The sequence below is a fragment of the Cyphomyrmex costatus genome, unplaced genomic scaffold (assembly GCF_001594065.2).
Source record: "Cyphomyrmex costatus isolate MS0001 unplaced genomic scaffold, Ccosl1.0 scaffold124, whole genome shotgun sequence".
NCBI classification, from domain to species: domain Eukaryota; kingdom Metazoa; phylum Arthropoda; class Insecta; order Hymenoptera; family Formicidae; genus Cyphomyrmex; species Cyphomyrmex costatus.
The window spans coordinates 233588-251898 of record NW_017275218.1 but is presented as its reverse complement, the minus strand read 5'-3'; the positions used below and the strand labels follow the sequence as shown (position 1 = coordinate 251898).

At 35.6% G+C, this 18311-nt stretch overlaps 1 protein-coding gene across 1 annotated transcript; it reads left to right on the top strand.

Annotated features, from left to right (window-relative positions):
* Positions 1-1115: 1115 nt before the first annotated feature.
* Positions 1116-11303, top strand: LOC108782368 (uncharacterized). The gene is made up of 10 exons (XM_018550640.1): positions 1116-1262; positions 1333-1491; positions 1594-2015; positions 2126-2603; positions 3085-3425; positions 3505-3710; positions 3860-4145; positions 4217-4353; positions 5049-5198; positions 8260-11303. Exons 1-10 carry the CDS (start codon positions 1140-1142, stop codon positions 11301-11303), a joined length of 5346 nt encoding a protein of 1781 aa, XP_018406142.1. The 5' UTR covers positions 1116-1139.
* The last annotated feature ends 7008 nt before the right edge of the window (positions 11304-18311 follow it).

Sequence of the window (18311 nt, the reverse complement as noted above, 5' to 3'; positions counted from 1 at the left end):
CCCCCCCCCCCCTACCCCCCCTTTTCACTCCATACAAAATAGACTCCCCCTTCCCATCCCGCGTTCCGTCAGCCGTCCCCGTCGTCAACACACATCGCATCACTCCACTATTACGGACAGGGCAGGGCGCGCGACGCTTTCCTATACTTTTCCGTGCGTGTTGAATAATGCATCGAGTGACGACTACGACGACGACGTCAACGACGACGGCGCTTCGTTGGACGTACCGAGTCCCAACGACGACGATCGCGCGACGGCGGCGTCGCGACGTACAGTAATCTCGCGAGTAATGTCCGCGAAATTGTCGAGCAGCTACGAGAGCAGAAGAACACGGTGCACCTCGGGTTCTTTGTCCTCCGCCGCTGTCCGCCGCGCAACGATAATGCGAACGACGCGCTTCACGCCCGTCGTCTTGTGCACCCGCGTCTCGTCACGCGAATAAAATCTCTCCTCGCTCTCTCCTGCAGGTGAGTGCGTGAGAACGACAAGTTTCGTCTTCTTTGTTTTATTCCGAGCATTCTCTAACCGTCGTCGATCGCTCGACGTCCGTTTGACCCGCGCATTTGGCAGGGATCCTTTGTCTCCTTTGTCCTTGCTTATCGATATCTTGCGCGAGATACCAAACTCTTTCCATTACACTGTTAGTTTTTTTTAAACTCTGTAGGATTATTTGTTTGTATTTTCAAGTTGGTTTTATACAACTTATCTATTGATAATTGAAAGGTTTTATGGAAATATCTCAATATATTTTTTATAATTGGCTAGCAGAGATAATTAATCAGTTAGTGATTCTTTCATATAATTGATTGCTATACTAATATCCATCGAACAACTAAAAGCAAGAAAATATTTAAAAAACACTAAGCACTAATTGATTAGTTTCCTCTGTTGAATGCAGGAATTGTCTTTCAAGCACAAGTTTCGGATTTTTTAAAAAGTGGAATCGCGTCAGCGAAAAGTTTATTGCAGAGATTTATATATAAATATTACCTTTCACTGTCCTTTTGTATGCATTAACAACTTGTATATTTTATATGGTAAAATATACAAGCTTTTTAATACGCCTAAATGTCACATTTATTCTGTTCAAGATTTAACCATCTGTATAGATAAATAAAACTCTAACTTGGCAATAAAAAATGTCTGCGGAATCACCAAGGCGAGGTGTGCATAAAGGAGCTCAAATCGTTTCACCTCAGCCCATAGTAGATCGATCGATCATTGATAGTGTTGCTGGGATCATAAATGATATAGTACCACAGGTATGAGTTAATTAAAATGATCTCAATATTATGATCCTCCCAAGTGTACTATGTTTGTAATTACTCACAGGGGTATGCAGGAGTGTCCAATTCTGATAATAAAGAAACTATATCTTGGGCACGGTTTGAATACGCTGATATAAATGATCCTACTTTATATCCTGATTACAATGAAGGCTCTAGTACACCACCGTTGCTATTGGTACTAGGATACGCAGTTGGAGTTCAGGTAAATATTATATTAAAAGCAAAATATAGTTTTTTATTTATTGATGTTTAGCATATCCGATTCGAGTTTTTATTCAATTGTTACCGATTTTTATAAACGCAGGTATGGCTGATAGTAGCAACGGGAGAGGCAACGGAGATCCTATCATGGCGACAAGGCGTGGTTCGTATTCTTCGAATTCTACCAAACCCAAAGACTGACGACGATCACGTCGATGAATTTGAAGCGAAACGGCCGATGGTAGCGGTCTGCTCTGAGCCGGATTCAACTCTTCCGGGACCAAAATTTTGCGACGTTAATTTCATCTCCTTGAAAACCGGCGAGTCAATACACAGCGTAGGATTCAAGCATTCTGTCTGCGATGTGTTAGCGAACAGGCGATCCGTGGTTATAACGTTATTAGAAAAAATTGCGGTCTTCGATGCTAGAACATTGCAAAATATCATAACAATCACGACTTGCTATGCCAGTCCTGGCCCAAATCCAAATCCCATCGCTTTAGGAACGCGATGGCTCGCTTATAGGTAGAGAATTTGACAAACGTTTTATCTTGCGTTTTCTAATGTTTTTAATAATTTACGTAGGTAATACGTTTGATTATACGTTTGATTAAATAATCATTCTTTATTTGTAGCGAGAAAAAATTAATACCCTCAAGAAGAAGCAGCGGTGGTTGTGAAGGGGAAGGCGTCCAGAGTTATACAGCGACTGTTTTATACGCGGCCAAGTCGTTAGGGAAAGGTCTTCGCGGACTAGGAGAAACGGTAGCGTCGAGTCTCACGGGGAATTCAGTATCGCCGATAGCTATCAATAACGCGGGCAATGACGTAACACAACCAGGCGTCGTTACAATATTGGATCTTCAGATCGCGAAAGACGAGAAAGAGTTGGATGACACCAATGCAGATGCTGTAATCGCTCATTTTACTGCTCACAGCGACGCGATCGTTGCCATGACTTTCGACTTAACCGGCGCGTTATTGATGACGTCAGACAAGAGAGGACACGACTTCCACATATTCAGAATTCAGCCGCATCCCGGTGGATCAACACTGGCGGCGGTGCATCATTTGTATATTTTACATCGTGGCGATACTACTGCTAAAGTACAGGTACAATCCTAACACCAATTTTAGTGTTTACACATCTTAATTACATACTTTAGCTTTAAATTATGTTATTATTGATTAATCGAAAACTTTAATAAATTATCCATCAAGATTTAAGATACACAATGTACATATAGAAAGATGTATGTTTGCGTGCGTACATACGTACGTGTGTGCGCGTCACTCTCATTTGCCTATTTTAATTTATTTTATTATATGTATATTAGTATTAAAGTAAAAAAACGATTAGGCTAAAGATTGAATATATAAAAAAATGTGTCACATAAATATGTTCGAAATATGAAAAGTAACTATAAAATTCATTACTATTACCAAAAAATGTAACTTAGTTACAGTTATCAAAAGAAAAAAAAGTAACGCTGTTACCAGCGTTACCGTTACGATAAAGAGCAAGTTGTAATGGTAACATTTACGAGTTACTTACTTTCACTTTATAATATTTACAATGTATTTACTGTATCAGGATATGGTATTTTCGAGCGATACACGCTGGGCTGCTATTTCAACCGTGAGAGGTACAACGCACGTTTTTCCTGTTGCACCTTACGGAGGTCCTGTTGGCGTCAGGACACATTCCACACCTAATGTCGTCAATAGACTATCAAGATTCCACAAAAGTGCAGGCTTAACGGACGACGGTACTCGATCCCACTCTCCTGTATCACATACGGAATTACCTTTGTCTATATATCCATACTCCAATCCTCGACTTCCTCCATATCCTCATCCAACGATATTGCATCCTTTGTCACAAATTCGACAACCATCTTCTCTGAATCAAATCAACAGCTCCACACAGCCAAGGTAATTATTGCGTCATGTAGAAAACTAGTTGAACTAACAATAAAGGTGTAATGAAAAAATATTGTAAATTTTATTGCAGACCACAACAGAGACAACGGTTACATTCTGACGATAGTGGGACTTTACCGTTGAAGATCTGCGCGTGTTTTGCTCCACCGAGAGCTTGGATGTTTGCACAAAGGGAATCCAGTAGCAAGGTTGTCAAAAGAGCAGTCGATTCTCTTTTCATCATGGCATGTCACGGAAACATGATACAATACGATTTGGATCCTAAACCAGCTGCTGGTATATTATAGAGAGAGAGAGAGAATGAGAGAGAATGCACTTTATTATATATTTTATTAAAGAGAGAAAATAGACGATTTATATTATCCAAAATTCTTTTTTGGATAATATAAAGCGTATCATCTAATGTTTACTTTTACTTATTTTAGGTGTGCCAAAGGAAAAAGTTTGTGACGACACCATGATTGAATTGGACGTTGAAGCAAAGGGTCAATGGCCACTTTGTAGATCCCCCAATTCGTCAGATCTCGTTCCACCGTTATCTCTGTCGAATCCATTACTTAACATTTCGTTCGCACCAAAGAACAATCAAGAATTTGAGACAATCGAAGATCGTTGGTTGAGTCAAGTGGAGATCGTAACTCATGCTGGACCACACAGACGATTGTGGATGGGGCCACAATTTGTTTTTAAGACTTACAATGCACCTAGCGGGTTGGTTTCTCAATTTTTCTCAATTACAATCATGATTTTACTGATTAAAAACGAAAATTAATTATTTCTAGTGTTGCTGTCAATCTGGTCGAAGCGGAGGCAGTCGAGATTGGAATTACTGGCTCGCGTCCAGCAAGATCGAAGCCCGTTAATATGCCTCATGCAACATCTAGACCGTTAATGCCAGTTGTTATCGATGGATCAGGAAGTGAGTTTACAATAATTACACTAATTAAAAAAACATTTTTTTTTTATTATTTTGAACTAGGCAAGGTATTTCTTATAGATTTTTGAATGTTGAAAACAATGTCGCAATATAGTTTTACTAGCACATTAGATTTAAAAAATAATTGATGAACATTGAGGTTTAATATGCAAAAACGGCTTTTTCTGCGTTAATGTTTTTGTAAAAAGGATTAATACCTAATCTGGTTCTCGAAATAATTTTTTACTGTAAACTAATGTTATCTGTAAGCTGCTCTCGCTTGTTGCATTACATGTTTCGATTTTAAGAAAAAAGTGTGGAGTTTGTACCAAAATAAAATAAATAGATTATATTAAACTAGGAATATGTCCTTAGAATGTGAATTCAACATACATGTGAATACACACAAAGAATAAACGCCTTTAACAGTCAAGCTGGATTTTAACTGCTTAAATAATTCAATGTGAATTTATATATTACATATGTAGTTTTTTCATTTAAATTGCGCGCTGAATTAATTTTTCAGTTATGAAACGTAAATCTGATTGAACTGTAGTAATAATATCACATGTTAAATTGATTAACAATTTAATAATTTGATGCTCGTAAGATCTTAATGGTGTTAAATAACATAATACAATAATATATAAATAGTTTTAGTAAATTAATTGTATTTATAAGATTTATCTTACTTTCAGGCAGTTATGAGCAATCGCCAAGATTCATGGAGGCTTACGGTGATCCTCTGGACAACGAGAATGTGGCCATTGGTAGTTGCGAGAGTCAACTGAGGGAGGATCTTGCGGAAGCTATGCTCGAAATATCAATTGCATCTCATCGTGCTCCAGGTAAGTGCGTAATTATGCACCAAAGTTTTATATTTTAGTTGAAGGCACCTATGAATGCAGGGCCACTTAGTTGCAATATCATCAAAGCGACTAAATCGACATATTCTGTATAATTTGTGCAATTTGTTTACATTTATTTGATACATTTCATATGTTTGCCCAACAGTTTTGTACAATACTACAATTATTGTACAATTATCTCTTTAATAAAAAGTAAAGAATTATCTTTTATGTTATTTTTTGTTATTGTAGAAGAATAATGTGGGAAAGATATTAGTGGTATTTTATTTTATTTTTTTTATCGCGTTACCTACTTTAAATTATTTTATTCTTGTTTTTGGCAAACAACAAGAATGTAATGATTCTCTGTTATATTAGTCTGGTATTACATTTATCGTACGATAAAAAACAGATAAGTGTAATATTAGCCTTACAATGTTTTCTTGCTGGAAAACGTTTCATGTAATTGTTGTACTCGTTCTTTGGACGATTGTAAAATATTTTCATCAAACAAATACAATTTTTTACATTGTGAGTATACATATACAATTTCCTGAATCATGCATATTATTGTATATACACAATATTTATATGTACATATATAAATCTTGAAAAAGAATGTCTGATAATTATTGACACAGCGCTTATAAATAGACAGAGCGGATCTTAACCGAGCCAAAAAATTCTATTATTTTGCTATTTTCGCAATAATTTAGGGAGTGTTGGCGTGACGGCCAAACTCCGACGGAATTACTATTTTGCTGATTAAATGCTGCTTACACGCATATAATTTCTTGACCTCCTTTTATTACCCGGAGGCAGGAGCCAAAAACAAAAGAAATTGGCTAATTTCATCGATTAAGACTTAGGGTTACTTAAGACTTGCGATTCATTGTAGAGTCCTAGGCCGGTATTCATAGTCTTTTCTTATATTCAAGACCGTCTTAAGTTCAGTCTTGAGGAGTTACGAACCAATCAGAGGGCCGCTTTAGCATCTTAAGAAATTACTTAAGACAGTCTTGAAATAAGAACCGACTATGAATACCGGCCCTAGTTAGTTTTAACCCAAATAGGTGACTATGATTTTTTGCATCTATATATATAGTTAGTTATATAGCGAGTCGTTTAGCTCAACTAAGAAATAAAATCGAATTTGGCCAGTCTTAAGAAAATCAATAGTCTTAGTCGTACAAGTTGACCAATTTCACCGATTTATCGATAAGACTTAGAACTACTAACTATAGATTTATTGTAGAATTAACATTAAGGGGATTTTAAAGACAATTAGTTGCAGTGTAAGTAGGACTTACAGACGATTACGTGTCATTGACACATCAACATACGTACTACTACATCAATATTATTAATTTTTTTATAATCGTACTTAATACTTCTATATGCAAACTTATTAGAGGAATCATATTGTGCAAAAAAAATCATACAATTCCATTTAAAAAAGTGAAGGTGATCTTGAAATCTCAAACAATATGACCTTGAGAAAAATTTTTTGCTCATTATAATATGTGTCCCTTCGAATCGAACAACTTTTCCCTGTGGTATCTTCTCATCAAGAACAACGGAGATGTTTTAAATAATCAAGATACAGAATACATTCTGTACATACATAGATATTTTCTTAAATGAGATCGTTTTTATTTGAAAAATATTCTATAACATTATTATTAAAAAAATAATAGAAGGAAATGTTCCAAATTATAAAAGAGATATAAAAAAAAACTAATGTTACCAGTGAAAAAATTATGTTTAAAACGAGTATCTAAATAATCAAATCTGTTTTCATTTATTACTTTACATTTATTATTTTTACACTCGAAAAAGGGACAATTTGTAATCATGGCTTTAATTTGGGACAAAATTTAGAATATGTTCTAAAGTAAGATGAGGACTAGCTATCCCTCTTGATTTTAGACGGTTAGTTACTAATAAGACATACCCTTTAACCAAACATACTAAATATGTTTATACTTTATAGACATACTTATTTCCCGAATATCGAGATTTAAACTTAAGAAGTTTACAGGGTATATAATTCATGAATTTGGCATGATATTTGTGCGCATATTTCGATTTACCGCTTTTTATTAGTATATTGAAAAACAAATAAACACAAAATTTTCGAAAAAGAAGAAATGATTGTGCTTGGCAGCGTTTTATGACGACATTATCACGATATATTTCCGAACCTGAAAGCGTATTCCAAATAGAAAAAAAAAACGATTTTCGTATTATTCGTAACCAGAACTTTTCTATTCTCTGTGATATGTTTAATGATGAGATCATTAGTATTATAAGTTTGCGTAACACAGAACTGGCCAGAGGCAGGTATCTCCATTTTGTTCTCGTAACTGTATTATATGTTCGAGCACTAACAGTAAGATATTTGTTTGACGTCTGCTCTTTGTATTTTTGGAGAAAAGAAAACATTCAACAAGCGGTGTTATGTACCGTCTTTGTACTAACCATGTAGATCCATCATATTTTGCTCGAGTTTCTAGCTTTATGTATAGCTTAGAATGGAACTTTCTTTTACAAACAGATGTATTTCTCTTAAGTTTGTCTTGACTTGACCCACGCGTAATTGACACGCGCGTGGAGTACGCAAATGTTGAACGTAATTAAAAAAAAAAAACGAAAGGATTAGACTATTCCTTTTCGTGAGACGCTCGAGATTTCATTGATCAAGCACCGATTCTTATAACTATGCCAAAACTCACTAGCGTTATATACATTTTCTTTAAATTTTGACGAATTTTGCTGTGATGTTTTGTTTATCCACTAATAAAGCGAAATCGCATTCATACATGATATAATTCTGAGAGAGCATGTGTGCAAGCTATAATTATCACTTCAAAATAGATAGAAAAAAGAGAGAAACTTAAGAGAAAAAGAGCGAGAGCGACACATACACAGAGAGAAAGAGAGAGAGAGAGAGAGAGAGAGAGAGAGAGAGAGAGAGAGAGAGAGAGAGAGAGAGAGAGAGAGAGACGCGTGAGCAGCGACTCGTAATATTGATACCTGCCTACGGCTTTTCTGTTACTAGGGAGGCGTACGGTATTTGAGAGGGTGGGTCAGCCGGTAACTAAAGTCGTCAACCCTCACACCGGCACCGTGATTACCGTGTCGGCCGACGAGGATGGGGACGCTATTAGCTCCATACAGGAGTACGACTCCGCCGCGGAGGAGATGCACGCACCTAGAAGCGTGTGCGCCGAGGAGGGTCCGGCCTCGCTCGGCGCGATCGATCTCCCAGATGAGCCGGACAGCCGGGCGCTGAATCGCAAGCTCACAGAGATCTGCGCGGAGATGCGCTCAGCAAGCGAGCCGGCGATCAACAGCATACCTGATGAGAACATATGCGAGCTGCAGGACCATCGTGCTCTATGCGCGGAGATGGCGGCCACGACGACAACTGCGACATCAATCGACTACGAAAAGGAGGAAGCTTTTTGCGAGGTGCCGACAAGTCTCAGCCTGTGTGCCCAACCAGGTGAGATTCCGAGCAGTCCTATGACACAGGCGAAAGAGACCGCGTTATGGTGCAGCAAGGGAAGATTTACTACCGATAGCCGTATCGAGGATTATCGCAGCGAGGTTCACGAGAGGCATCTCGCCAAGGCCAAATACGTCGTCAACTACGACGATGATAGCGTTACGCTCATGGAGAACAAGACGATGCGAAGCGAGAAGAATATCGAGATATCACAGTCGAACGTAGATGAGAAAGTCAAGAGACCTATCGCGAGAAGAGCCGTCGTTGATTCCGAAAGAATCTCAAATTCCGCTATCAAACGCCCGACACGAGCGGAAAAATACATTATTAAAGAGGACGATGATAGCGTCATCATCAGTGACGCGCGATGCATGGATTCGACGATGGGCATTGGCACGAAGAAAGAGGAAAATGACGTTGAGTTGAAGAAGAGAGTCGAGAGCGCAAGAGATACCAAGGTAGCGAGAAACAAATATCAAGTAATACGTAAGAATGACAAATGGAAGAATCGTGCTTCTTCACAGGAATTCACCGATAAGGATCGAGTTATGCTCAAAAATAGAGAGATTGAACATACGACAGAGGTATCTTCTATTGACTTGCCCGAGCCGATGGAATCGATTACTGACGTAATCGTAAGGAAAGAAAATCCTGTAAAACCTGTGTTGGATGTGGAAAATGTGAGATCGCTGTCCGATCATGACAACGAGTATGATAACGATAATAAGTTGCCATCGTTGGATCCACCGCCGCCGGATGATTTCAGTTCGATTGACTATCACATGATAGAGTCATACAATCTTGGCAAAGACGCCACTTTGACGTTCACTCAATCCGACGACGATATTGAGCATATCCACGAGTCTGAGGTAATGCAGATGCGGATGAAGAACACGGACAACGGCAGGTACAAAGATGCCGGTGTGACCATTAATACGGTCGCGCAATTTTCTTCTCCTGTAGTGCAACGAAAAAGCAGCAAGAGCACGATTTCGGATGATGATCTGGAGTACATACACAACGTCGATTTTGAATCTACGAATTTAGAACGAGGCGATGCCGGTGCGACGACGTCCTTGACAAAGATGAGCAATAACAATTCGCGTAGAAGGTATAGCAGATACACGTTGTCCTCTGATGATGATCTAGAGCACGTTCAACTCTCAGAAGTCCATGAGTTGGAATTTGGTGCATCGAGATTGTCACAGAGAGAATCTCTGCAGACGACCCAGGAAATGACGTCAGTGGAGCAGCAAGGAGCGAAGTCCAAGTCTGGCAAGAAGCGAAAGGATATTATGGTGATTGAGAAGAACAAGGTAGAGACTCCGGAGGTCACTGTGGTATACAATCCATTGAAGGAGACCTGGCCGATGTCCGAGGAAAACGATAAACGCAGTTTCACTGATTTTAAAGATAAGTCGGATGGACTGTATTCAAGCCCTACGAGAAGAGCCAAAAATCGTGGCTCAAAGACGATGAGTTTCTCATCCTCGCTGCTATCTACCAAGCGAGTTTCTCAGACCAATGAGAGCGACATCGTTGAGATTATCGATATCGATGCGATGCAGAAAGCTTCGGATACGATGCCGGAATGCAAGATTCTGCCTGTCATTGCCGGGTCGCGTACTCGGAAATCTCGCAAGAGCAAGAAGTCAGACGGCACGTCACAAGAGAACAGCTCAACGGAGCTCTCTATCTCTGTCCTTTTGCCTTCATTTTGTTCCTCTAATGTGAAGATGGTGGAACTGCAGGAGGCCGTACAGGAAGCTGTGTGGGACGAGCCGTATGTGAAACTCGGCTCTAAAGATCAGGAGTCAAAAACTCTACCTTTGACAGAGATATCCTGGAGTTCCATCGTCAAAAAAAGCATCTCTCCTTCCTCGGATTTGCAAGAAACCCGCAAAGAAACGTATTTCGAACCGTTAATGGAGGCGCAGAGGAAACTGGAGACCGACAAACGTGCGAGGAAGCTGGAAGAAACGGAATTCTGTGACAGAAACAACCCTACGTTCCTCAAATCTGTGGAACACGCAATGTGTGAACATCAGACTACGCGACGACAAATATACAGGACTAAAAAGGAAGAAGAGAAAGAGAAGTTTCTTTTCGATGAGGAGGATGATATCGACATGGCGGCGACGGAGAATGTCCTCGTAGACTTTCACGCACCAATAGACGAAGAACCTCGCGTGGACAAGGATATCGCGCGCGTTACGACTGCTATAGCGCGAACCAAGATCTGTCGGGACAAGGAGGATAGCAAAGCGACGGAAGGCAGTCCTCTTTTCGCTTCGGAAGTACGATCCGTCGTCGACGAGACACGTCGAGGTAACGTGGCAACCGAGAGGAGAGAATCGCAAAGAGAATCTTCTTTGCAGCTTCAGCCGATGCAGTGGCAGCAGGTAGGAGTCGATGACAGCGACAGCACTACTAGGACGTCCGAACAGTACGGTACAACCTTCTCGAAGATGTCCCTAGAATCCGGTTATGGGTTCGCCGAAAAGCGGAACGAAGCGGACCGCGAGATGCCTGCCGAGCATTCAACCGTCGCCAAAAAGGCGAGCAACAGATCTAAAAGGAAAAAACGCAGATGAGTAGAGGATTGCTGCATGGACGTGCCTAGGGCCAGCCTTGCCCTTTACATACTCCTGATGCAAGTGACAGGAGTAGATTAGCGTTCATACATAACGGAATTAAATTATAGTCCGAGCGCTCCGTGCGCAACCTTGAAAAGCTATTTTACATCGGGTAGCGTCAAATGGCGCGTGTATCTCGCTGTAATGCTGATAAGGCTCATCTTTACTTTGTGTAATACACTGTCGATTTCCAGAAATTTCGTTCCTGACACGGAAATTAATATTTCAAACTATTGCAACGATTCGACAGAAGACTCGTAAACCGAAAACGCGTCGCGCCATATGTGAATATATCTCAAAATCGCGTTTTGCGTGACTCTATCCTCATTTCATTTTATTAATTAGTAATTGATATAAAAAATATACGCGCGAGCGGATATTGTGTTCGGGCGATATAACGGGCAAGGTTGTGTTCTAGCCGATATTAGGATATTATTAGACGCTTTGATGTTAATTGGGGCGTGATAGAAAGAACTCCCAGAACAGGATCACGTTTCTCCATCTGAGGTACACTCGTGTAGCAATTTCGATTCAACTGCCTTAGATCATAAAGCGGTGATGAAGCTTGGATTGTACGTGGTGCAAACAAATTGCGTGTATCTATGTTTGCCCGATAACATAATTGTTTAGTGCAATTGACGACGCGTGATGAGCGTTTTTCGCCATTAGGTGTTCATTTGCGGAATTGATCTTCTAACTAACTCTATTCTCGAACGACGATGATCATCCGGTATACAATAGGCTATATTTCTTTGTTGGAGTACAAACATCTTTATTAAATTCATCCAGCTTTCGTTTACTGCCTACACGGATTATATTTCTCGTCGAGCGACGATAGTATACATAAGAGAATTATTATTAAGTTGAAAAGGTTTTCAACCTTAATACTCTATTCTATACACACACGCGCGCACACACACATACAGAGAGAGAGAGAGAGAGAGAGTTGGGAATGACTACAATCAGAAACGATTATAATTATTTTGATTGTTTATTTAGCTGTACATATTGTCTTGGTGCACTTTTATAACGCTTATTTGTTTTCAAAGACATTTTAAAAAGGGGCTATATCATTAATCATTTATACGTAGTTCAGTATTTCCTGATAAATTGTTGACATAATAGTAACGATAGTAATAGAACAGGAAAGAGAGGACAGTAAGAGATCTATTTTCGCAGTAATTCTTTAAGACGATGTGTTCTACATTCTCGTATGTGTTCATTTTTGCGCGAACCACGTCTGTTCAAACATTTATGAAAGTATTACTTTACTTACGTTTAGACACAGCCGGATATTGAAAAGGATGCTCTGTTTGAGTATAAATTGTATTTAGAATTGGAAAATTTAGGCAACGCAATGCGAGCATCACAAGAACGGCGACGTTGATAATGTGTGAAGGATAAAGAGTCAATATTTTTCTTATTCTAGACCCTCAATCTAAATAATTCATATGATTCCGGACACTTCGGCCATTTCAAAACCCATCTTTAGTCTAACTAAATTTCTCTTTCTCTCTCTCCCCCTCCCCCCCCCCCCCCCCTCATTCTTACTCCCTTCTTCCCTTTTTTCCTACTTTTTTCTTTCAATTTTTCTCTTTTTCTAAATTTTATATATTTATTTTTTTATACTCTTATTTCTCTACCCAGAAAAATTACACGCTGTCTATGAGAAAAACTTAACTTTTGTTATTTTGATATTGATTTTGCAAGATTATTATGTTTTTTTTTGTTAATTTTGCTATTAATTTCGGTTTTTTTTTTTTTTTTGCAAAATTATTAGTTTAATTTGTGTAACGTACCTTGGATTAATTATGAAAACGTAAGAAATTATACTTTTATGTAGAGTAATTTGACGCAATCAAACTATTAACACGATTTCTTTTATTGAAACAATTTATTATATTTTTTTTTCGAATTTTAATTCTTTTATAAATATCGCATATATGAATTTTTAAAACGAATTACAAAATGAATTTTACGAATTTTTAAGAGGAAGAATGCATTTCTTCAAAAGAGAGAAAAAAATTAAAACACATGTGCAATAGATGATAGTGGGGCTTCTACAATTTCGTAATAAATTAAAGTTTATAGTAGTATATGTATAGGTACGAATATGTATATAAATTGAGGTGGATTTTGTTCGCGGTGAAAGTTGAAAACTTAGGTGTGGAATAGTACAATTATGTAGATTTTGTTTCGCTTCGTAAAGTAGTGAACTTTTTTATTAATAATTTTTATTAACAAGTATATAACGAGCAACAACTAAACTCTGTTAGAGATTACTCAGAGTCATAATCTTGATAACATATGTGAAGATTAAGGTCATTGAAGCTGAGTCACCTATTGTAATTTACCTCATAAAAATTGCAATTGTCATTATCAAATTGCTATTATAAAAAGTAACGGGAAAGTAACAGAATAGTAACTCTTCCATTCCCTGTGCTAAAAAAAATTAATTTTTTTTTTAACAAACGTCAAATTGTATAGAATCCATATCTGTAAGCGGAAAAAGGTTTTGATAACAATGTTAAAAGTATCCAAAAGATGTAAAAAATTTTATAAAGAAATGAAGAAGAATATTTTATTCTAAAAATTATAACTTTGTGAAAAAAACGAAAAGCAAAACTAAGTATCGTTTCAGAAAGAAGAAATCATAAACTTTTAAGAGGAAAAATACGTTTTGAAAAGTATTAATAAAGTTGCAGTATTTTGAGACATGCTCGTCGAATGGTACGCTCTCATCTCTTCTGAAAATGGTTATTTTTAGTTTTTTTTTAACTTACTCTCTTAAATTATATATTTTTATCGCTATACTTTACACAGTATAAGTTTTATTACTATTTTTTTTTGAAAATTTTAATGTAACTTTCTATCCGAAAAATGACATTTTTACGATTCAGTTGGATAACTGGATAGTCACTGGCTAGTCTGAATCGTACGTATTATAAAAAAGTGGTTGGATATATTTGCTGAAAGAGAAACATTGAAACCAAAATTGCTTTACCATACATTGAAATAAAAAAATTCCATAAATTTGTATATACATTAACTTCTATGTATTTTGTACAGATATCTATGAAAGAAAAAGAATAGGAACCCCGATAACTTAACGTGCGTCAGCACGTTAATACATACCATATTTAGCGAACCATGCAAGCACTATTCTGTTAGTATGCTATTTTCTACTAATAAAGCAGTTGATATTTGCATGGTGCTATCACTATTATTATTATTATTATTATTATATGCTACACTGTTAAAAAAGACATGAAATTTCATGTAAATGTAACGGAAGCAAATTTCAAGCAGATACATTAAAATTGTTAAATCTAACAATAAGTTACTTATAATTTTATGCTCGATCATTGACAACATTGAACGATTTTAATGTACCTGCTTGAAATTTGCTTCCGTTACTTTACATGAAATTTAATGTATATATTTTTAACAGTGTAGTCACGTATGCTAGTGTTAAAGTTGGAAAAAACCTGAATTTTTTTAAAATCTCAATCTATTAGGTATTTTAGGGTTTTTATTGGATTTTATATTGGGTTTTTTGATAACACTATTTCATTTTTTCGTAATTTAGTTTACATTGTGTTTATTATTATTTAATTACATATACAAATAAAATTAATTATAAAAGAATTTTGTAGAAATATAATGATGAATTTTTTTAATTAAAAAAAATTTTTTTAAAAAATGCTAATCCTGCAACATGCAGTCAAAAATTGACATTTGATTACTAGTATTTTACATGCACAATGTTCATACAGTGCGTAAATCACAATATACTGTTAGTATGCTCGTCAGATACGGAGTTAGCTGAACATTATAGTGACAAGACATTTACTCCACACGTGCATTACGTTGGCGCCATGCAAATATTTTGATATCTGAGACTATAATGTGGCATTACTACTTACTATGTCAACTTTTGGATTTATTTCGTCAAACGGTCAATAACAAAAACATTTTTGTTATTTTATGATTAAGTTAATTACTACAAAATTTGGAACAGTATTATAGAAACAGTACATTATAAAAAATAATTATATACAATATTATTTATAGAAGACATTTCTAGTTTGTATTTATGTTCAAAGTTTTATTTTTTGTTTTTGTTAACAAATATAATCCAAAAACAAAAAGTGATATGACAGTATTAATGAATAACGAGCGGTGGCTAAAATCTGTTGAAGATCACTCAGAGTATGATCTTGACAGCATATGTCATGGTTAAGGTCATTGGAGCGAAAACATCGTTATATTTACCGAATATACTTTTTATCGAAGATTCGCGCGGTTTCTACGCGAAAAAAGCATCAAGATTTTACTAAACAATCACAAAAATTATGAACAGCTTGAAGGATGCTTTATTAATTAGGTAAAGCATTATGAATCACGGCTTATTTTCAAAAATAAACATTAATAAAGTTATTCAAAATCAGGTTTCACATTATATATAAAGAGGTATTTTTTTATAGCTGTTGTAAATTAGCCATCGTTGATATGCCAGTGGAATAAGTAGAGCATCCATTTTAGAACTTCTGAATTGTTAATCATGTGTTCAAAATCAAACGCAATAATCTTTTTTTGTTTAATTTAATTATTATTAAATTAATGAAATTAAATTAATGAATTAAATTAATAAAAAATTGTATTTTTTAAGTATTTTTTTACTTCTTTTAGTATAAAAGTTTTATATTTTTTTGCGTGTAGAAATTGAATTTACAATAAAAAGTACCATGTTCTATCGTAAAAAGTAATTTTCAGTCTGAATAGCCTATTCCCGTTCGAAATTGAAAATAAAAAATATCATTGATACAGCGTCCACCACTTATTCATTCATTTTTTCAGATATTTTATAAAAATAACTTCTTTTTTTTTAAATGAGTGAAAATTTTTATTAGAAAACAAAGGACCATGCATAATGTTTTATCTCATTAGTATCTTTTACTCAAAGAGTTCACAAAATTCGTATTAATTGAAAATTAATTTTCGAATTCTTACCTACTCTTTGTCAGATTAAATCAGTATACAATATGCATTAGTGCATACTAGTGTATCCAATTGTATTCGTTATAAGTCCTTTTTTATCTCTTCTTATTCCTTCGCATTTTCGAAACGTCGAAAGTGGCTTATGCAGGCATGTGCTTGATATATAAAAATTTCTTTTTCTTCTGTCTCTAAGAGATGTTCTCTATTAACGCAAAATAGAAAACGAGGATGAAAATAAAAAAAAGTATATAAAACGTGTTCAACATTGCCGATGGTGACGCATAAAAAAAGTGTGTAGGCTTGTGTGTATATATAATTACATTTTTGTATATTGTAATTAGCGATAAAAAAAAGAGAAACAGGTGCAATAGTGTATCACTAGAAACGATTATAAATACAGTAAACTGAGTAACTTCGTGACAACGATTCTGTCGTTGCAATCGCTGTACGAAAAACTTAAATAGCACAATTATGTTGAAAGAGATGAATCTTTTGATTAAGAGATCAACTATCATCTATTTTAATTGAGACTAGAGAGTGTATAAAGTGAAACATGAGAAACATTCATAAGGTTGATTATCTTTAGATTTTATCAGCATTGAAATAACATTAAGTTTCTTTAAGGAGCAGAATCTCCACTAGAAAAATCGACTGTTCCGCTATTGTTGCAAATAAGTATACATTATAAATACAGAGTGCAGGATAGTTTACCATGTGTTATACAATTGCTTTGTAAAATTAAAAAAAGAGAAAAAGGAAAGAAGTACATCTTAAATCTTAACCAGCGATAACTGGATCAGTGCCATGTAATACTACTAACCGGTAACGATTGTATGTGTACGGATATCGTATCTGTGAACAATAGTGCATCCATGGGAAAAAATATTATTAGTGTTAGCTAACAGCTGTGTGATTAAAAAATAATTTTAATGATTTACTAATAGTATTAGTCTATTAAATCCTAGGTGAAACCTCTGCGTCTGAGCAACGCTTTTCTGATTAAACCTTTGTAATTCGGATTTTAATCAAAATTTTTAAACTGTAATTGATATTTGAGATAAAAAGAACATTTTTTGAAAAGAGATATAAAGATAGAAAATGCGTTAAAAAAATCAGTAACTCCTACCTTTTTATTGATAAATATTTAATTAATAAATGATTTTATTAATTTTTTTTTAGTAGAATACATTGATATAGACATCATTCTTATTTGAGTGATCTTAATAATTGCGATAAAAATTTTGATTTGAACTTAAATTATAAAGATTTAAACAAAAGAGTAGGGATTAATTAGAAACAAATAATATTTTATTAAAATACAAGCATGATGTATTTATTTCATTAACTCTTTAACAGAATATTGCATATTTGTAATGTTCACTTTCTATCGGGAAATTCAAGATCCATGCAATTTAGTTACACTTAACAACTGACGATGAGTGTGTATTGAACTAAATACTAACATACAGTACATCTTATCACAAAAAATACATTTTTCGATATATTGATAGATTGTTCACTTACCGAATATTTTTGAGTAAAATCAGTCTAAAAAGATTTTTTTAGCAAAAAAATTTTTTTAAACAATGTTGCTGCTAGAGAGTTAATACTTATTAAATTGTGTGTGTAAGGCAAGATCTTTTTTTTTAATTAGACTGCTATTAGCTAATGCTGTATAAGTTATTTTTTCGTTTGTAGTAAATATTGTATTCCATGAACGTCCCTGTAACATGGCTCATATTGAAATCTTCTTTAATTTTTAAAAAATTAAAGCCACCTTTCAGTTTACTTTTGACGAACAGATAACTTTAATTCACTATGTATATTTTCCGCATTGTTTTACGTGAAATTTCATAAAAAAAATTCTTTAAAACTGTGATGTCCCTCAGTTCGTAGTTGATCTCGATTCAAGCGGTATTAGATATTTTATGCATATGTACAGTTTGATCATAATACGCTGATCCG

Bases quoted from the DNA above. Each gene is read 5' to 3' on its own strand.
- LOC108782368 (XM_018550640.1), top strand. From the start codon at position 1,140: ATGTCTGCGGAATCACCAAGGCGAGGTGTGCATAAAGGAGCTCAAATC. The intron at 2,016-2,125 runs GTAGAGAATTTG...CTTTATTTGTAG, and splicing joins ACGCGATGGCTCGCTTATAG to CGAGAAAAAATTAATACCCT. The intron at 5,199-8,259 runs GTAAGTGCGTAA...TTCTGTTACTAG, and splicing joins TGCATCTCATCGTGCTCCAG to GGAGGCGTACGGTATTTGAG.